The sequence below is a fragment of the Giraffa tippelskirchi genome, chromosome 1, assembly GCF_054371585.1.
Source record: "Giraffa tippelskirchi isolate mGirTip1 chromosome 1, T2T-mGirTip1v1.2.pri, whole genome shotgun sequence".
NCBI classification, from domain to species: domain Eukaryota; kingdom Metazoa; phylum Chordata; class Mammalia; order Artiodactyla; family Giraffidae; genus Giraffa; species Giraffa tippelskirchi.
In genome coordinates, this window is record NC_137275.1 from 118,832,266 (window position 1) to 118,854,216 (window position 21,951).

The 21,951-nt window shown below is 40.5% G+C and overlaps 1 protein-coding gene across 3 annotated transcripts in view; it reads left to right on the forward strand.

Annotated features, from left to right (window-relative positions):
* The window catches only part of PDE5A (phosphodiesterase 5A), a 150,131-nt gene that overhangs the window by 46,419 nt on the left and 81,761 nt on the right, over positions 1–21,951 (forward strand). For all 3 annotated transcript variants that reach the window (XM_081493237.1, XM_081493246.1, XM_081493256.1), the window contains exons 4-5: positions 19,567–19,638; positions 21,315–21,404. In XM_081493237.1, coding sequence (XP_081349363.1) covers positions 19,567–19,638; positions 21,315–21,404 — 162 coding nt within the window. The remainder of the gene's footprint in view (positions 1–19,566; positions 19,639–21,314; positions 21,405–21,951) is intronic.

Below are 21,951 nucleotides of genomic sequence, written 5' to 3' on the forward strand. Positions count from 1 at the left end.
GTGATATGTGGCCACGTAGAAGCAGGGCTTGAAGGTGGAGATAGCAGAACTGTCTATATTCTGGTGGCTCTTCAAAGTTGTGTTGAAACCACTCTGCCGACAGACTTTTTTTAAATTGGAAAAGAAAGAGAAGAAAGGGAGCAGGTGGGAGTGGGGAGGAAGAGGGGTCAGAGTCTATCCTTTGTAATGTATTAGGAGTAATACCTCAAGTAAACACGAAGAAATTTTTTCCAGGGATATGAGTTGCAGGAGCATGGTTCATGTGAATCTGGGCGAGTGTGCTCTGTGACATGCACAGGAAGCATCATGAAAACATTTGCAGCAAGTGTGTGAATTTTTAGAGCTGCCATTAAATTTTTTTTAGGCTTAACACTGGATTTTTCAGACCTGGGCACTTGGATCCATTTTTTTATTTTTGTCACACACATTAATTATTACTATAACTAGATGATTCTTTTATGTTTAGTAAAGAAGCGTAAGGAAACTCGGGAGGAGGAAATGGCAATCCACTCCAGTATTCTTTCCTGGTGAGTCCCGTGGACAGGGGAGCCTGGTGGGCTGCCGTCTATGGAGTCACAAAGAGTCAGACATGACTGAAGTGACTCAGCAGCAGCAGCAGCAGGGAAACTCAATTCTTTCTCTCTAGCTCAGCTGATCTATTCCTGAAATACTACCCTCTCTTGAAGTATTTCTTGTTACTGCGTGTGGAGATGAGTGCTTTGTTTTATAATAGCTGCATCAGTGAGGTAGAAGCCAGGACATTGTGAAATAATGCAAGTTCTATAAAACATTCATATTGATCTGAGGTGGAGATTATATCCAATAATGTCAGGTTAGGCTGACACCTGTTTTCTTTTGGTTGAACGTCAACTCCGGTTATTAAGTAAAAATCTAATTTGGAATCAGAGCTTTTATTCTCCTCTGTTTTTATCATCTTGAGTTTATGTTATTATACTTAAGGACATAATTCTTCAGTGCAAATGTAACAGCCATAATAAAATATTTAAGATAAGTTTTTTTTTTTTTGCAGTGTGATAAAGGAGCATTTTTAGCTATCTATCTGTTTATATCTTCTTTTAAAAGAAACCTGAAACACTTCAAAACATATCAGCTAATTTTATGAGATTTTTATGATATAAATATTTTGAAGAGTCAGAGAGATTTGTTGCATGCAGAAAATCATAAAGTAAAGCATTAATGGAATCAAATGTGTAAATCTAAGTGCAATATACAAAAGTAAATGTTTTCCAAAACTTAGGCTACATGACTTTATCTGCTCGTTCAAAAATATTCTCAGTTCATTTCAGTCACTCAGTTGTGTCCGACTCTTTGCTACCCCATGAGCTGCAGCACGCCAGGCCTCCCTGTCCATCACCAACTCCCAGAGTTTACTCCAACTCATGTCCGTTGAGTCGGTGATGCCATCTAACCATCTTATCTTCTGTCATCCCCTTATCTTCTTGCCTTTAATCTTTCCCAGCATCAGGGTCTTTCCAAATGAGTCAGCTCTTCACATCAGTTGGCCAAAGTATTGGAGTTTCAGCTTCAGCATCAGTCCTTCCAATGAATATTCAGGACTGATTTCCTTTAGGATGGACTGGTTGGATCTCCTTGTAGTCCAAGAGACTCTCAAGAGTCTTCTCCAACACCACAGTTCAAAAGCATCAATTCTTCTGTGCTCAGCTTTCTTTATAGTCCAACTCTCACATCCGTACATGACCACTGGAAAAACCATAGCTTTGACTAGATGGACCTTTGTTGCTAAAGTAATGTCTCTGCTTTTTAATATGCTGTCCAGGTTGGTCATAACTTTCCTTACAAGAAGTAATCGTCCTTTAATTTCATGGCTGCAGTCACCATCTGCAGTGATTTTGGAACCCCAAAAACAAGGTTTGCCACTGTTTCCACCGTTTCCCCATCTGTTTGCCATGAAGTGATGGGGGCAGTCATCCCCTCCTAAATGATCTTATCTTAAAAGTAATTGTTGAATCATTGTAATATGTAAAGCACTGGTCTAGGCAATGAGGTTTTTTTTTTTTTTTCAGTTTCATTGAAAAGATTTTTTATCAAAAATTAAATATGAATACAAAGTAACAGGACAAATGTTAAATAAGTTCAGTATTCAGTACGTAAGTTGAAAGTCTGGATTTTGAGAGCAAGAGGAATCACAGAGGAAGGATGAAAGCTGTGGTTTCAAACAGCAGATCCCTGCTGTGTTTATCCCACAGCCTTGAGAGAGGAAGCTGGGAGATGGTGGAGGCAGGCTAGACACTTGCCTATGACATCCTGCTTGCACTACCAACTGAGCTTTTCTTAAACTGGACATGTAAGCTTGGAAAAATAAATGTTAGAGCTTTATACATAATCCTACAATTCCAAATCAGCCTAGATGAAAACATAGCTACACGAATAAGGAGAGTTTAATTGTAGACGGGCAGTGGATCTAGATCTATTTTAGTCCTAAAGAATTGGCTGGTTATATATTTTTTTGAAAATTTTTAAAATGTCCATTGCATTTATTCCCCTGTGATATTTTCTCATAGCTTTGTTTTAGAAACAAAACAAAAATACTCTGAAAAGTTTCCGATGGTTCCAGACTTGCTATCTTGATGTTAATGATCTTTTCTTTTCCTTTTTCCGCATTGCCCTTTAAATAATAAACAAGTGTATTTTACAAAGAAGATGGTAACCATTTGCCTAAGGAAAAAACATTTTTTAAGAGTATCAGAGGAACAATAAAGTACTAATAGGTTAGATCCCTGAGGCCACACTGCTGATCTAGGAGAAGAGTGAATAAACTCTTGAGACTGAATATTAAGTTAATGGTAGGCTATATTTGCCCAAATTTTGTTGTGGATGCTCAGAAAATTTGGTTCAGAGTGAATGCTGTGTTTTATTCAATATGAGGTTTATCTTCATTGTACTTTTAGAATAATCATTTTTGCACTTCATTTTAAGTTTGATAGAGCATTTGTAAGTTTAATTTTGAGATGTTTTATATAGATCCTGAAGTATGACTAGTAGAGGTCTGGAACCAGTTGCAGATATGTGTAATTTTTTTTGTATAACATCTGACCCAGAGCCACATAATTAGACCTTGGAATGGATTTTTATTGTTAAATAATTTTCCTGCATTATTAATTTTTATGCATTCTTAAAGAGTTAAGATAGTTGTCAGTGACATTGCTGCTATCAGTAGATATATATACAAACATCTGTATCCATCTAAAAGCTAAGATTACATAGGTAAAATGCTTTATAAACTATGTATTTTATATTCCTTCTTATTAAATTCACATCTAAAAGTTCCTACTTATTTCTCTTCTACCATAGAGTGGAAATTAATATTCTATGCAGAGTTCAAATTAAAGTGTAAGAGATGATATTTAAAATTTTTTGAATCATAATCATCTTTCATCTTTGTGTTGTTTTTTTTTGGCATCACTTGGTGAAGTAAAGTGAAAATGGTCTGGATTTAGAATTCCAGATCCATTTGATTATTACTAATTAGTTGGTGATCATGAGGATGATATTAATGATCTCTTGCTTAGTAACAAGTTGCTCTAAGCTTAGTGATTTTGAACAGCAGCATCTATCGTCTCAGTTTCCGTGGTTCAGGAAGGCCAGGGTGGGCTAGCCAGCTGGGGGCTCCGGCCCCGGCTCCCTGCCCGTGGCCGCACTCAGGACGCCTCAGCGATGCCTGCCTCGCACTTGAGCATGCACTTCCCAGAGGGCTCACCTGCCCCGGCAGGAGGCCTCAGGTCCCAGCCACGCAGACTGGTCCATAGGTCATGCCACGTCCTCAGCACGTGGCAGAGATGAGCACCTTGGATGATCAAGTCCCCAGAGTTGCTCCCTTTTACCTCATAGTAACTATTCATTAGAAGCCAGGCATCAGGGACTTCCCTGGTGGTCCTGGGGCTAAGGCTCCACACTTCCAGTGCAGAAAGCCTGGGTTCGATCCTTGGTCAAGGAACTAGATCCCACATGCCGCAACTAAGAGTTTGCCTGCTGCAGCTAGAATTCACGTGTTCTGCAGCTAAGACCTGATGTAGCCAAATATATAAACATAAAAAAAGAAAAGAAGAGAAGCCAGGCATCAAATCCAGACTCAGGAGGAGGGCAGTGAAGCTCCACCTCTTGAAGAGAGGAATGTCAAATGGCAGGTGGACATACTGTGAAACCACCAAATGTACCAAGTGTATTTTGAGGCTTTATTATCTTTCCTCAAAACTGGCCAGATGATAAACGAGGAACTCTATTTGTTAATTAAAATAGTATCTTAGGGACTTCCCTGGTAGTCCAGCAATTAAGAATCCACCTTGGAATGCAGGGGACGCAGGTTCAATCCCTGGCCAGGGAACAAGATCCCACATGCTGTGAAACAGCTAAGACTGCACCACGGCTCCTGAGCCCTGCACCACAGCTAGAGAGTCCTTGTGCCACAGCAGAAGTTCTCACCTGACACAACTAAGCCCGATTCAGCAAATAAATAAATAAAAATATTTTTTAAAAGTAAAATAATATCTTAAACAATAGGAAACTATATTCAGTATCTTCTAATAATCTATAATGGAAAAGAATCTGAAAAAGAATATCTTTGTATATAAGTAAATCAGTTTGCTGTACACCTGAAACATAAATCACCTATACTTCAGTAAAAAAAAAAAAAAAACCTTTTAAAAGTTATTGTTTTTCAGCCTTTCATATATTAAAAAATAATATCTACCAGAGGCAACATAGGTAAGAGTTTTTAAAAATGTGGCAAGTTGGTATATGTGCACTTCCAGATTGGCTTGAGTCAAAGAGAAAGTAGAATCAGAAGAGGAAGCATGCATGCATGCTAAGTCACTTCAGTCGTGTCCGACTCTTTGCAACCCTATGGACCATAGCAGGCCAGGCTCTTCTGTCCATGGAGTTCTCCAGGTGAGAATACTGGAGTGGGTTGCAATTCCCTTCTCCATAGAAGGGGAAGACAGGAGACAAGAAGAAGATGCCTGCTGTTTGAGCTGTGGCAAACGATTGAGGTATTAAAAGTCTTAAAACGTTATGTTACAAATTCGAGTCTTCGTGAGATCACTGTTTGCGTGTAGTTTAAGTATTTGGCTTCTTAATACCCATGGGCAAATACCCACTGGTGTATCTTTATTATCTGTTATCTCTCCGCACCATATTTTCTGCCTCCCTCATGGATCAAGATTGGAAGCAATGTGTCCAGTACTTCAACACAGTGTTTGCTTGAGTATAAACTGGAGATGAGGCCATACAGGCAGGCTGAAGCAAGATCACAAAGAGTCCTCAAATTGCCATGCAAACGAGGTGCTGGATTTTATTTTGTTTTTTAAGCCAGGAAGCATTTGCTATCATTTAAAGATCTGTGTGGCCACAGCGTTAAGGATGAACAGTTTCCTTTGTTTATACTCTAACCCAGAGCCACATAATTTGACTCTTGATAGATTTTGATTTCTATATTTGTTTATACACAGAGAAGGTTCTGTCTGGAAGCAGGGCGGTTGGTAAGGAGGAGTTTACATAATCCAGACTAGGAGTGGACTTGTTACACCTCTGTTTGTGGGGGTGAGGGATTGATTTGATGGAGGATTAAGTGGAAGGAAGAATGTAGAATACCTTCTAGGCTTTTTAGGTAGATGTAATGAGGGAGAATTGTGATATTTCCTAAAATAGAACATGCAAAAGAGAAAATTGGTTTGTGGGGATGAAAACAGTTGTCTCTTTGCGGGGCAGTGGGTGGATATGTTGGTTTACTGTCTATTACTTTCTCCTCTCTCCTCAGATCTCAGTGCTGTGTCCCCATCCCCACTTTGAGCTGGTGGTCTTGCTTACTATTTCAGTGAAAGACAAAGCAATTAGAGAAGTCCTTCCAGAGAGCATGTCCTCATCTCTTTTCCCAACTCCTATACCTGATTTTATACCCTCTAGATTCCTGCCTCCCCCTTCCCTTTTTTTCTTTCTTTTTTAAGTAAAAAAAATTGTTTAGGGTTTGGGGGAGGGGGTTACTATTATTTTTTTAATTAAAAATTTTGTTTGGCCAAGTAGCATGTGGGATTGTAGTTCCTCAACCAGGGACAGAAACCTATCCCCTTGCACTGGAAGCTCAGAGTCCAACCACTGGACCATCAGGGAAGTCCCCTCTGATTCCCCTTTGACTTTAGCCATTTGTGAAATAGCAAAGGTCAGCCTCGCACTTGTGCTCTCTCATCCATCTCATCTGCTCAAAGACAGCCCAGCAACTCCTCCCTCTGTGTCCAGAATCACCAAAATTCGCCTCCTCCACCAAATTGGTTTGTCAGTTCAGTTCAGTCGCTCAGTCATGTCCTACTCTTTGTGACCCCATGGACTGCAGCACTCCAGGCTTCCTTGTTCATCACCAAATCCCGGAGTTTACCCAAACCCATGTCCATCGAGTCGGTGATGCCATCCAACCATCTCATCCTCTGTTGGCCCCTTCTCCTGTGGCCTTCAGTCTTTCCCAGCATCAGGGTCTTTTCCAGTGAGTCAGTTCTTCACATCAGGTGGCCAAAGTACTGGAGTTTCAGCTTCAGTATCAGTCCTTCCAATGAATATTCAGGACTGATTTCTTTTAGGATGGACTGGTTGGATCTCCTTGCAGTCCAAGGGACTCTCAAGAGTCTTCTCCAACACCACAGTTCAAAAGTTCGATTCTTCAGTGCTCAGCTTTCTTTATAGTCCAACTCTCACATCCATACATGACTACTGGAAAAACCATAGCTTTGACTAGACAGACCTTTGTTGGTAATGTCTCTGCTTTTTAATATGCTATCCAGGTTGGTCATAACTTTTCTTCCAAGGAGCAAGTGTCTTATAATTTCATGGCTGCAGTCACCATCTGTAATGATTTTGGAGCCCAAAAAAATAAAGTCTGTCACTGTTTCCATTGTTTCTCCATCTATTTGCCATGAAGTGATGGGACCAGATTTCATGATCTTGGTTTTCTAAATGTTGAGTTTTAAGCCAACTTTTTCACTCTCCTCTTTCACTTTCATCAAGAGGCTCTTTAGTTCCTCTTCACTTTCTGCCATAAGTGTGGTGTCATCTGCATATCTGAGGTTATTGATATTTTTCCTGGCAATCTTGATTCCAGCTTGTGCTTCATCCAGTCCAGCATTTCTCATGATGTACCCTGCACATAAGTTAGAGAAGCAAGGTGACAATATACAGCCTTTACATACTCCTTTCCATACAAACATGGTATTATTTCTCCTATCTTAAAAACAAAAGCAAATGCTCATTGGACTGCACATCTTCTTGCAGAGACCACCATTTCCCTGACGACCACAAGAGCTAAACTCTTTGAAAGAGCTGTCCGTTTTTGCTGTTTCCATTCCTCCCACTCTCTGGAGCATAATCCACCCCAGCCTTCAGCCTCACCACTCTATGGAAACCACTCTGTGCAGGGTTGCATGACATCCACAGGGCAAGAGCTAGTGGTGAGAACTGGCAGTTCTCGCCTCACTCTGCCTGTCGGCAGCATGTGACGTGGCTGATCACTCCTTCCTCCAGGACAGATTGTCTTCACTTGCTTTTCAGGTCCTCATACTCCCCAGTTCTTTCTCTTGTCTCTCTGACTGCCCTCTCTGTCTCCTTAGCTGCTGCCTAATCATCACAAGGGTGGTAAATGGCTCAGCCCTGGGCCCTCTGCTCTGATACACTTAGTCCTTATGTGATTTTATTTACTGTCATGGTTTTAAATACAATTTGTGTGCTGACCAAACTTGTATTGCAGCTATATTGTTTCTTCAATGTCAACTCATACATTTGACTACTTACTTGACTACTCTACCTATATATGTCTAATAGGTATCATGAAATTAACATGTCTAAAACATCACCCCGATCTTCCTTCCCTCTAAACCTGCTCTGTACTCAACCCCATCACAGTTAACTTGTCTATCATCCCAGCCATTCAAGCTAAATTCCTTACAGGCTAAAATCAGGTGAAATTCATTCTCCCCACTCCCTAGTATATATCCAGCTCATCAGGAAAACTCTTGATGTTCCCTTCAATCAGTGCTCTCCACCTGCACTTCTGCCTCACTAGAGCATCGGCATGGAGGGCCTGAATTATTATAGCAGCCTTTCCCACCCCAACTAATGTCCCTGCTTCAAGCCTTGGACTTCCTGCAATCTAGTCTCAAAATGCATTTTATAAAACTTGTTAGATCTCATCTCTCCCCTGCTTTAAACCTTGCAGTGGATTTCCCCTTCACTCTCTAAGAAAGGTCCCGCATGATCCAGCCCCTGAAGCCCCTCTGATCTCACATATTATCTCTCCCTGACAGTCCTCTCTAGCACAGTTGTTTTCTCAACAAATCAGGTAAGCTCCAGCCCCAGGCCCTCTGCACTTGCTGTTTCCTTGTCTGAAGTCCCTTCACCTAGTTCTCCACGTGGCTCACTATCTCATCTCCATCAGGCTTTATTTGTTTTAAAATATTCATGTATTTATTTTTGCTGTATCGGGTCTTAGTTGCATCAGGTGGGATCTTTTGTTGGGTCACGCAGGCTCAGTAGTGGCGGCACATAGGCCTAGTTGCCCCATGGCACATAGGATCTTAGTTCCCCAACGCAGAATCTAACCCACATCCTCTGCATTGGGAGGCAACCACCGGACCAGCACAGAAGTCCCTCCTCCAGGTTTTCACTCAGATGACATCTCAGTATGAAGTTCTTCAGCCGTGCGTATTGACTGCGGCTGTGCTGTGCTGTGCTCAGCCATGTCCGACTCTTGGCCACCCTAGGGACGGTAGCCCGTCAGGCTCCTCTGTCCATGGGATTTCCCAGGCAAGAATCCTGGAGTGGGTTGTGGATTTTCCCAATCCAGGGATTGAACCAGCATCTCCTGCACTGACAGGCAGATTCTTTACCTACTGAGCTGCCTGGAAAGCCCCTCTTTATTGACTATCAACTGTTATTTCCATCCATGCTAGTCACCATTAGACATACTATGTATCAACCTACTGGTTTCTTTCTGTTTCCCCTCCCTAGACTGTAGACTCCATGAGAGTGAGGTGAGACAAGAGCGCTTACAGAGGAGATGAGAGGGTGACATTTAAACTGCATGCCTGGTATGCAGTAACCTAGTTTACCTGAAATCTACTTAGAAAAAAAAAAAATGTATCTTTGCCATTTTGGAGCCTGGAAATGAAAGCAGACAAATAAAAGGGGTCTCAAGTAGAAATGTAATCAAGGCCATGTGGTTAATAGCAGCAGTACTTGGATCTTCCTGCCAACCTTTAGAGGTCAGAAATAACTGTTTTGTGTTGACATCATCAACCCCATCTCAGATGAAGAATTAAGGACTGGGTCAAGTTAAAGAAATGTCCCAATATTTCATATCTATAAAGTGGGAGAGCTGGAATTCAGACCCATGTCATCTTATTCTAAGGCTGCATTCTTCTCACCATGGAATAGTTACCTTGTTCATCTTTATTCATGATTGTACCTGAAAAGCTACCAACCAACTCTTGTACTATTTTAGTTTTGGAACATGCAAAATTATGGACTGGAATAATAGAAGGATAAAATCCAGAGTTGCCAACAATGATTCCCAGTTAACTACTTGGTATATTATGTGACACAGCTGTGTGGAGGAGGGCATGTCTCTTTGTGCTGGTAACGCCTGCTGCTAGGAGTTCTGCTAGTGAGACTGATGTCTGTCTGCATCTGAGCTTTCCTGTATGATTATCTTTTTAGGCATCTTCCATCTTGGAGGAAAAAACACTTAGAGATAAAATACTAAAAATTATATTCTCTATATGAAGGATTTGTTGAATGTAAAAAAAAAATTATAAATACACACAGATTTTCCCCCTGGATCTCTTTTGTGAATATCTAGCTTCTATGATGTGAATATCTAACTGGCGTGATGTTGTTCGATGGGCTGGTAGAGACAAGAACACTGATCTAAACACTTAGTTCAGCTCCCATTAAGAAGGTGTTCTCTCAACCCTGTGATACCAGCTTTAATTTGTAAATGAGGTTCAGCCTGTTCAATGTCTTGATGCATGAAACTCACTTTTTGCTACTTTTGCTGTGTTACTTCTCTTCTGTTTGTATTAGGTACACATTATGGACACACCCCTTTACCCTGTAATTATCAGACAGCTTTACTAGAACAGCATCCAGCCAGGCTGTAGAGCACGGACCTGTTGTAAGTATAGGCAGTGCTGGAACAGACTCTATCCTGGTTTGATGGAATCCAAACCCAACAACAGTGTCCAGTTGAAGCCTGTGCTTTTGCAGGCCAGCACCTGGCAGAATGCAGGACCTCTCTCTGAAAATAAATCTTAGTTGTTCAATAGATCCCAGGCTCTGAAGTCATTTGGGGCAATGACGTGTGTAAAGGTGGGCATAGACAGTGATAGGATCATTCCGATACAAAGTGCAAGTGCAATCTGTACAATATATATTGAGTACACAAAATTTTTATTGTTATTTTGGACTTGCTCCCAATTAGCCAAGTGAGATAGAGCTCCAAAGAGAGAGTTACAACTGTAGTAAAAATAACTCAGTCTTGAGGGCCGGCTTAAGGTCGGTGATTCCTGAAGAACCTCTCTTCACCTCTTTGTGCTTAAGGTGACTCATCTGTGAGGCTTCAGCGGGAGGTGCAAATAGTGGGAGGTTTGAGGGGGTCTTAGTGAGACAGGGAGTGTGCCAGTGCCCACCGCAGAGCTTGTCACCCAACGGAGGATCAGACAGTGTCCACGTCCCCCTCGTGCAGTGATGCAGGGCAGACAAATGGAGGAATGGAAAGTTAAATAAAAGCAGTAAAGGCTGAGCATTCCCTGTCATGGGAAGGACAGCAGGCTCTTTTCTGCTGTGTAACCTTTGTGTCTCTGCAGTTTGTAAAGGGCAGAGGAGACAGTTTGCTCACAGCGGCTGTGTGCTGCTCTGTCTCAGACATGAATCTCTGTATCCATGGGGTAGAGAGGTCTACTAAGAAGGCGGCAGGTCCCTGTGGTTCTAGGTTTCAGACCTTCACCTTATCACTTAAAAACTGGTATATCAGAGTTTGGCTTTTGGCAGGGAAGAGGAATTCTTTTTTTTTTTTTTTTGATGCAAAGGGATACGAATGAATACTTGGATCAGAATTATGCCCAGCATCCCCTTGTCTGGAAGGAATCCAATCTTGGGTTGGCACCACTCCCCCTGGATGTTCCCAGGGCAGGACAGCTACTGACCCCCAGAGGTGGATTTGTTCTGTCGCCATCCGGGAGCCTCTGTTCTGCCTGCCAGTGCAGAGCGCACGGTCAGGACCTCAGCCCGTCCCTCCGTGACCAGGGCAGCTGGGAGCTCAGCACGTGGACCGCTACTTTACAGCATCATCAGCAATCACCAACTTACTTTTAAATACTTTTGAAACCAAGGTAAAGTGTACATACAGTGAAATACGTAGGCCTTTGTGTATCATACAATTTGATGAGTTTTGACAAATGTTTATACATCTGTATAAGTAACACCCCAGTCAAGATAGTGAACACTTTAGTCACCCTTGTCAATGCGCAAGAGCCATGGGCAACCCAGTTCTGACTTTCATAACCATAGGCTTATTTTGCTTTTTCTTGAATAATCTGCTTATTTTTGAAATTGCATTATTATCTAGTTCCCCCTGAAACATAGGACTTTTATGTAAGTAGTTGTCACAAGATTTATAATCGGGGTCTAAGAAAACAGAACTTTAAGCAGCCACCTTGGATTTGATTTTGTCTCGTTTTAAAACTGTTCCATTCCCGTTGATGAAAGCATGCATTACAAGATAAGCATATGTATGGGGTCTGAAAACAGCCCTGGATATACTGGAAAACTGTTGGTCTTCATGATTCCTCTTGTTTAAATCCTAGTACTTAAGAACCTGTATTTTATAGTAGTCCTGGTTTCACTTTCCGCTGCAGGGGAGTAGTGGAAAGATCATAGACTTATGGGGTTATACATGGAGAAGCATTGGGGTCTGCACATTCTTGCACTACCTGGTTAACTTTTCTGAATATCAGCTGCTCTTGTGATGAAATAGGAGTAATCATATCTACCCAAAAGTGTTGTGACAAAGATTAGAAGGATTAACAGAGAAAGTACCTGTTACATTGCAGGCCCTTCCTTCTTTTTTTAAATGGCAAATTTTTTGGCATTATAAGTTTCTTTCCTTTTTTGACCAGGAATGGGTTCATTAACTATATTAGAGCCACTGGCCACTGATAATGTATTTCTGATGCCAGTTATCTTCAGGGTACTGCTGTTTATATCTTGCAACTTCCTAAAAGTTTCTCTTCACCCTGGCTGCCTCTTCTTGGCCGCCCAGGCTGCAAGAGTAAAAGCATCCACTCCTGTAATTTTTCTTGTCTTGTCTCCCAACCCCGGAAGATCCATTTTCATACTCTTGAGAGAAATAGGTATAGCAGGACTTGTGCATAACAGTTGGATAAAATGGATTACAACCAAGTAAAGTCAGTCTTACCAGTCATTTAAAGAAGTAAGAAACTTTGATTCTCAAAAAGCCAGACAATTCAAAACAACAATGAAAATGTCAAAATTGGCAAAGATACACATTGGCAACACAGAAAAAGAAAACTAACGTGGTCAATAATAATTAAAAAGCGTTCATTCTCTGTAGTAATCAGGGAAATACAAATTAAAGCAATAATGAGATACATTTTTACCAACAGATTGACAGAGATTAAAAGGCCTAATCATACTAGGTCCTGGTTAGGATGTGAGGTTAACAGAACTTTTCTACACTGATGATAAAAGTAAAAATTCTATAATCCTTTGAAGATTTCATCGAAGAAACTCTAACGTGTGTGTGCATACTATGTCACTTCAGTCACGTCTGACTCTTTGCAACCCCATGGACTGTAGCCTGCCAGGCTCCTCTGTCCATAGGATTCTACAGGCAAGAATACTGGAGTGGGTTGCCATGCCCTCCTCCAGGGGATCTTCCCAACCCAGGGATCAAACCCAGGTCTCTTGTGTCTCCTGCATTGGCGGGTGGGTTCTTTACCACTAGCCACACCTGGAAGCCGCAAAGCTCTCACGCATGTGTACAAAGGTCCTATACAGATATGTTCATTGTGGATTGTAATAGCAAAAAACTGCAAATATCCCAGACATTTGGCATGAAATACAATGAGACTGGGAAGGGAAAAGTCCAATTTGATGTTTTCATAATTTAACTTAAAAAGAGGAAACATTACCAAATATTAACACTGAGTAGTTCTACATCAGTGGCTATCAAAGTGTATTTTGTCCCTAGACCAGCAGCATTTGGCATCACCTGAAAACTTTTAGTACAACAGATTCTCGGGCACCAACCCAGATCTCTGACTCTGACACTCTCGGGGTGGGACCCACCAAGCAGTGTTTTAACAAGCCCCACTTTCCTACTGTTTTAGATGACAAGGGATGGATGTTTACTGTCTCATTCTCAGTGATTTTCTATATTATTAAAATTAAAACAATCTCAGACTTTTCTTTCACACTCTTCCAAAGTCCTTTTGGGCTGTTAAGTTTCAACTCCATAGCTAAAGACTTACTAAGAGTGTATATTTCTTACTGCCACATAGGTTTCACGTATGAGGACAGAACTCTTAATATCAAGTGAAGAAGAGGGAAAAATGGTCAAATATTATTAACTATTATTCAGATGTGAATTGTCCAGTAAGTGCATGTGTGCTAAGTCACTTCAGTTGTGTCCGACTCTTTGCAACCTTATGGGCTATAGCCCACCAGGTTTCTGTGTCCTAGGGATTCTCCAGGCACAAACAGTGGAGTGAGTTGCCGTGCCCTTCTCCAGGGGGTCTTCCCAACTGAGGGGTCAAATCCGTGTCTCTTACATCTCCTGTATTGGGAGGCAGGTTCTTTACTACTAGCACCAAAACTTCAGTAAGTACATCACCCTAAAAAACTTTGATTTATCTGACCCTTCTTATCATCAACAGCAAATATCTATGAGCATTGAGAACAATGCCAAGTATTGCTGCTTCCATAACATAAGATATAAATCATGTCCTTAGGAAACAATTGCATTTCAAATTTAGGATGTAGGTAGAAGGAATGAGGTTAAAAATGAGAATACCTCATCACCAGATTATGGCACACTTAACTGTCATACAGAGGCAGTTAAGGACTTTGAAGGCAAGATTTTTGGAGACAGCCTCAGTTGAGAAAGTGGAAGATAATTTTTCAAGGGATGATGTGAACCAAGGTCATTGTGGCATTCTGTATCAAAGACCCTTGTAAGTGGTTTTAGTTTATGTTGAGTGTATGGAATCGGAATCTTCAATTTTTTTGTCCTATAGATGGATGGATGGAACCATTAAAAGCTTTGAGTAGTGAGATAATTTTTGTGTGCAAAATAGTGTTCCAAGAACACTGTAGATTTGGCATAAGTGTCAAAGGTGGAGAAGGCAATGGCACCCGACTCCAGTACTCTTGCCTGGAAAATCCCATGGACTGAGGAGCCTGGTAGGCTACAGTCCATGGAGTCGCTAAGAGTCGGACACAACTGAGCGACTTACCTTTCACTTTTCCCTTTCATGCACTGGAGAAGGAAATGGCAACCCACTCCAGTGTTCTTGCCTGGAGAATCCTAGGGACGTTGGAGCCTGGTGAGCTGCTGTCTATGGGGTCGCACAGAGTTGGACACGACTGAAGTGACTTAGCAGCAGCAGTAGCAGTCAAAGGTGGACTGAAGGCAAGAAAACAACAGCAGTGAGATATCGGGGTTTTCAAAGAAAGTGAGGATTTAAATGGTGAAGCACAAGATATGATATGGGGAGAAGAAGAGTGCACAGGAATGGGAGCATCTGAGAGTAATTCTAATGGAATGTATTAGTTTCCTATTGCTGCTGTGAAAAAACTACTGGAATTTCATGGCTTAAAGCAACACAAATGTATTATCTTAGAGCTTTGGAGGTCAGAGTGTGAAATAGTTCTCAGCAGGCTGACACAAATTGTCAGCAGGGCTGTGTTTCTCTGCGGAGTCTCTGGAGAAGAAATCTATTCTCTTACCTTTTCTGCTTCAGTGGGCTGCCTGCATCACTTGGCTTGTGGCCCCTTCTTCATCTTTAGATCCTGCAGCTGCATGTTAAAATCTCTAACTCTTACTTCCTGCCTCAAACTTTCTGTCATAAGGATTCTTGTGATTACATTGTATGTGCTTAGTTGCTCAGTCGTGTCTGACTCTTTGTGACCCCATGAACTGTAGCCCGCCAGGCTCCTCTGTCCATGGGATTTCTCAGGCAAAAATACTGGGGTGGGTTGCCATTTCCTTCTCCAGGGGATTTTCCCGACCCAGGGATGGAACCTGAGTCTCCTGCATTGGCAGGTGGTTTCTTTACCACTGAGCCATCAGGGAAGCCCTCTGATTACATTAGGCTCACCCAGATTATTCAGGATAGTCTCCAGATATATAATTTAGTCACATCTGCCAAATCCCTTTTGTCATTTGAGCTCACATACTCGTAGGTTCCAGGGAGTAGGATGGGACATCTTTGTAGGTCTTTGTCTTCCCTACCACATGGGACGTGGCCATCATTTGCTGATTGACGAAGATTTGGAAGAGAGGCGAAAAAGCCTGGAGCAGTCATGTCAGCCTGTCAGTTTCATTTTGTCTGTGTAAGAGGTGTGGGCAAGGGCACAGAGTAGGATTCCCTTCCAAGTGTAACAGCCTGACTACAACGTCTGCTCCATGACGACAGATCTGTATCTGTCTCGTTCACTACTGTGTCCTCTTCATTGTCTAAACCAGTGACTGGGCCATTCATGGTGCTTATTAATTATCTGTTGAATGAAATATTTGTTGCTGAATGAATGACTGAGTTGGGAAAACTTGAGCAAGAGCGCTACAGAGAACTTTCCACTGTCTCCTGTCTGCATTAAGTTCCTGTTTTCTTGGTGAAGTTAGGTTTTCAGCTCAGGTTGTAGATGATCTAGAATCTCATCATAATGATAGAGACATTCTGCTGGTGGGAGAGACAGGCAGCTAAGACTGTAGAGCCTTTTCCTTCTCTCTCTGGCTTCTAGCCTCCATGCCGAGCATCCCCTGGAACTAGGAACAGGGAAGAGCATAAAAACCGATGTATGGCCTCAGTGAAGGTCGGGGCAGCTGCTGATGGAGGAAGAAATTGTTCTCTATGGCGATGATCACTTGTCCCTGCAGCGACCAGCTGTCACATTCCTCATTGCTCACCCAGCCAGAGTCAAGTCTTGCCCTTTGCATTCCTAAAAGAACACTTGACCCTGTGAGGACATAATATGCATTTATGCTATGAAAAGTGCCAGTGAAACAGAAAACCAAGAAGCTTCTTGATGCTTTAAAAAATAGTATAAAGCATTGGTGTTTGAGGACCCTTCAGGTAGCCAGCGGGTAAGCAGAAGTGATTGGGCTTCTGATATGGAAGCTCACATGTTTAGGTGCTTCGCCTCTCAGGTATGAGGTCTGACAAATACTTTCCATAAAAGCTGTCCTTGTAAACTGATATTAAAAACCTTGTCTTGAAGAAAATTAATTAATTTGTTGAAAGGAGCAATAGATGGTAGAAAAAGGAAAGACTTTTTATTAACACAAGGAAGACAGGGGGTACACGCTTTGCTGGGCTCTTTGAAATTTGGAGAATCCAACTCTTCTGGTCTTTTACTGTCTTATGTCACCTTGGACAAACACTTACCTTTTCTCAGATTTTCATCTGTTGTCTTTATCAGTGCTGTTTTAAAAATGTCATCCATCTAGGTATTGAGGCCCCTGTGAGTATTATATTTTCCTGGTCCAACAGTCTCTTGAAAGAACTTGCCTGTTTTTTTTTTTAAAGAATATATTAATTATATTTAATTTATCATCCCTTAAATTAACCTATCTAAATCTATAACATTATTAGAGAAATAATTGGTTAGTACAAAGGATGGAAAATTCATCATTGGAAGTCCTTATTCCATAAAGTTGCCTCATGATTAATATCTTGTTGTAATGCTAAGGAAACAAAATTAAATATAGGAAAGAGCTGGTATTCACGGTGTACATGGTAGGTTTTAAAGCTTGTGAACAAGATTTCTGGTCCGTTTGCCAGACAGAACAAATGCAGAACACCACCCCACCCCATCACTATTCTGCAAACAAGTGGAGGATAAAATTTCACCAAAAGCGATTTTTAAAATGACAGATGATTTCAAGAAAGGGAAAACCCAGGTATCAGAAACAAGGAGAGGAACTCAGGGTGAGCAGTGTGAGTGACCAAAGTCCAGATGGAGTATAGAGGTGGGAGACTCGGGGTGGTGAGGAGAATGTCTGTGGGTAACAATAGGGGTGGGAGGGATGAGCAGGGACGAAACTCCCAGGGGACCCAAGGCCTGTGACGGCTCCATCTCTGGAACCAGGCCCTGAGAACCCCACTTGTAGCCAGAAGCAGTAGCAGGGAAGCTTGCCTCTGCCCGAGGTGAGGTTGCCAGAGAAAGGAGAGACACCAGTGCGTGGGGAGAGCCGAGCTTGTGCCCCGCAGGGTACAGAGTTCAGATCACACCCTTAGTGCAGTGCCGGGTAGGGAGCAAGTTGTGTGCCCGACACTTCATTCTTCAGGGGACATGGGGCTCCCGTGGGAAACAGTCCCTGCTATGGATGAACCTGTGCTCAAAAGTATGTTCAAAAAGATGAAGGACAACTGGCACTAGTATTTAAAGGAAGAAGGAGGAGGAGGAGATACAGGCAGGTTTGGAAAATAAAAAAGAATCAAATAGAAATTCTCAAAATGGAAGATAGTTATTGAACTACGAGAACACTGTTGTGTTGGTTGAAAATTGTCTGGCTTATTAGTACATTGTTTCATTAGTACATGGTTCCAGATACAAATAGCACATCATTACATACTTTTTTTTTAACTGTATAATTATCTGAGGAAATTTGCATAACAATCTCTTTATCTGTTTTAATCTCATTTTCTTTAAAATGGAGATTTAAATCTTTTATCAAATGATTTATTAAAGACAAAAACTCAAATGTCATCAGCCTCCTGTGCTCTTAGCAATTGATGGTTATAAAAGTAATCCTGTCATTCTTTGTGCTGTTAAGTGTGTGTTTATATATCACCCATTCTTGAGCTCTTCCAGGTAGCCTTTCTTACAGTTTTTATCACTCCTTGGTACACAGTAGGCCCCACAATATTGTTGAGTAAAAGAAGGAAGACTTAAAATCACCCAGTTTTACTGGTAGGACTATGTGTTAGACCCCAGACCTTCAAGAGGCTCCTATCAGTTATGTTTAAGTGAATGTGTCTGGCTGCAATCCTGGTATTCTGACCTTAGACAAAAGCTTTTGTAAGCATTTAGTCATTGAGATTGGAGCCTTGAGAAATCTGTTAGCCAAGAACTATCAAGTGTAAAATAGGTACAGGATAATCGGATGATTCTGCTTTTTAAAAGTCAGCATCCTTTTACACTGTCATGGGGTGGGGAAGAAATGTGTTGAGAAGAACAGAAAACTGCATCAGACAAGAATGTGTTTCCCCTTCCTTGCTCTACTGTGTTAGAGAGGAATTTTGTTTCCATTTCTTAAAGCTGAGGGACTAGGATGAGCTAACAAAAAAGGATGAGCCATCCACACTAAACTAAGGACTTTATTCCTCAAATATAATCATTTAGAGGGTAATAGCTTTTTCCACTAATTAAATTGCAGAAGGAAGAAAAGAGTAGAATTTTTAGTAGTAAGAGGAAGCAAAAGTAAGTTGAAGGTCTTTATAAAACTGAAGTAATAATGCAAACTTTAAGTTGGAACTAAATGGGTAAGTAAAATATACTTAAGCAGAAAGATGAGAAGGTTCTTAGGGGTCTTGGTAAGTGTTTTGTGAAAATGCAAGACACATTTCCAGAGTTTAGCTCAGTCTTCATAAGGTGTAGTTTATCTTTCAAACACCTTCTGACTTGAAATCAGGCTCAGTCTGTTAATTTCTTGTTTGATTTTTCATAAAACTTCTTTCCCCCCAAATAAGTCTGTTGATGGTAAGATAATTTCAAGGTCAGAAATGTCCAAAGAAGTTAGACAGCATTCCTACATTAGAAATTATTTCTACCCTAATTGGTTCTCCTGTATTTTAAATTCTGTGGCTGGGCTGTTGGTCCTGTTTAATTTGTAATAAAATAACATTTAGTCCATTTGAAATATTATAGTTAAAACCAATATAAAATGTTCATTTTATCATATATTTTATTGAAATGTTATATAAATTGTGTTTATTTTTTATTAAAAAGTCATGAAAAATATTCACAATAAAAGTGATTGCCAATAAATTTATTTCACAGAGCAGCATGAAATTCCAAAATAAAATATAGTTTGGGACTCAAGAAATTAGAAACATTTGAACTCTTATGAGGAAAAAAAAAATGTTACAAAATGCTAGGGAACTAGCTTAAATGCTGAGGGATTTGTTTTAATTTTGTAGCTTATTGTTATTTTAAAGCACATGTAGAAATTCTCCTGTAAACACGCTTTGGTGAATTTATATCAATAATTTCTGCCAATGAAATTATCAATGTTCTCTTCTTATACAGGTTGTTGGTGTAGCCCAGGCCATCAACAAGAAATCAGGAAATGGTGGGACATTCACTGAAAAAGATGAAAAGGTACCAAAACTTGTGCCTAGTATGATCTCAACTTAGGAAGATGCTTTCTCTTTAGAGTGTATAGACCTTTGGAATTAGCGGTGGTCAAAACTTGATCGCAAAAGGAGTATGGGTTGAAATGATCTGAAATGTTCAGAGGGTCTCTTCCCTCTGGCTAAATCAGTACCGACCTGTGGTCCTCAGTCAACAGAACCCCCGCCCCCAGCCTGACCCCTTCCTCACCACGCCCCCACGCCTTCCTCGCCACGCCCCCAAGCCTTCCTCGCCACGCCCCCAAGCCTTCCTCAGGGCTGTGTGCATGCTGGGGCTATCCAGAGAGTGTCGTGATATTTTAACTCTCCCATTTACTTTTCATTACTGCTATAAAGAAGTTCAACATTAAAAAAAAAAACAAACCCTAAAGCACTGCTCCAAGTCCAGCACTCCAGGTCAGCTAAAAATTGGAATTGCCTCCTGGTGAAGCAAATTTCAGAATATTTTATAAGCTTTGCACACAGACGATGGGGCGCCAAGGTGTGGATTCAGGCTGGATGATGTGAATTTAGCTTCAGAAAGAGCGGCAGTCAACATTATTTTATTACCTTTCTCGTCCAACTCTGAAGGGGTAGATTCCTCGCACCACATCGACGTGTTTCCCGTTTAAGGACGGAAGCCCTTAAACCTGTTTATAACTTCATTCTGTCAGTAGGTTTTATTATTTCTCTTCCTGGATATGTAATTATATGTATATCATGGAGCCCACTGAATTCTTCCTATTGAAGCCCATTGCTATTTCTGTCCTTCCACTGAAAATTAGTAGGAACTTTTGGAAGACATTCCAATAAGACAGTTATTTTTGTCTCCTGCTATAGGCTGTATTGGCACTGGTGTTGGTCCCCATGTCTTAATTGCTTCGGAACATAGCAAGTACCTTTTTAAATGTGTAGTAGTCATCTAGTCTCCTATTCTGTTAATGACATCTGAGAATATTTGGTGGAAAACATGGTCCTAGATTGGCTATTTATTCCATTATTTGTCTATAATCCATTCAGGTAAACCCCTCTTGAAAGATTGTCATTCTTAGTCTGTATCATCTCTTGGCAGAATAAATTCATGATTGTGAATAAAATATGCCACTTCTTTTAATCAATGATTAGTATAGCTGTGAACATATCACCTTGGTATAGTATTATGAGGGTGATATGCCCGTGTTTAAAAGAATATATTTAATATTTGCAATTTAATATGGGACTGCTGTTGCCAGTATTCTCCTAACAAGTATGTGAGCTTTCAGTTTGCCCCAGTAATAAGTTACAGACTATTTTTATAGTCTTAGCTTAAATCCAAGTCTTAATATCATTTAGAGACTACACCAAGTTTTGCATAAAGTGAATTTCAGTATCAAATGATGTACGGAGATCTGTGTCTCCTCTCTTTCTCCTTGAATATTTTATAACTTATGACATTAGGCAACTTTATTAACGCTTGTCATCTACTGATTATATCATTTAGCTAACACATGCTTTGCATCAGTTTCTAATTTTATGCAGAATAAACATCTACTGTGTTTATTTGATGCTATTGGTTTTTTAATATTTATTTGAAATATAAATATTTTTGGATGCTGTTCGTGTTTCAAGCAATATAACAAGACAGTTTTATTGACAGTTCTTATTTGGCTGTTGTCTGTTTTCTAGGACTTTGCTGCTTACTTGGCATTTTGTGGAATTGTTCTTCATAATGCTCAACTCTATGAGACTTCACTGCTGGAGAACAAGAGAAATCAGGCAAGTCTGATTATAAAGAGAGAGTATAGAAATTCTTTTTAAGAAAATGATTAAATTTTTATATTATATATATCATACAGATTCTGTTTCTAAATATTTTAACTGTTTCTACTGTTTCTTCTAATAGATAATTTTTCCATTTTGTATTTTTCTGTGAGCTACTGCTTTATCACTGTTAACAGAGAAAGATTTACTTTTAACTTTACACCACGCTTTGTCATCATGGTACCAGTATTATGATGTCACTGTTTTAAGTTATTGAATGAATTGCACTTGCAATATTAAGGATTTAGTTCTTATTTTATCACTTAGAGATGTCACCTCTTGATTCCCTGCTTTATAAGATAAGGATCTTAACATCCCTCATCTCTCCTTCCCAATTACTACTCCTTACCTCTGCTTTTCCTATCTGGACTTTTTCTTTTATGTTGCCCACACTAATAACATGTACACAGATGGTCTTCAATTTATACTGGTTATTTAGACTTACATTTTCAACTTTGTGATGGTGCAAAAGCTATACCCATTCAGTGGAAACCATACTTCA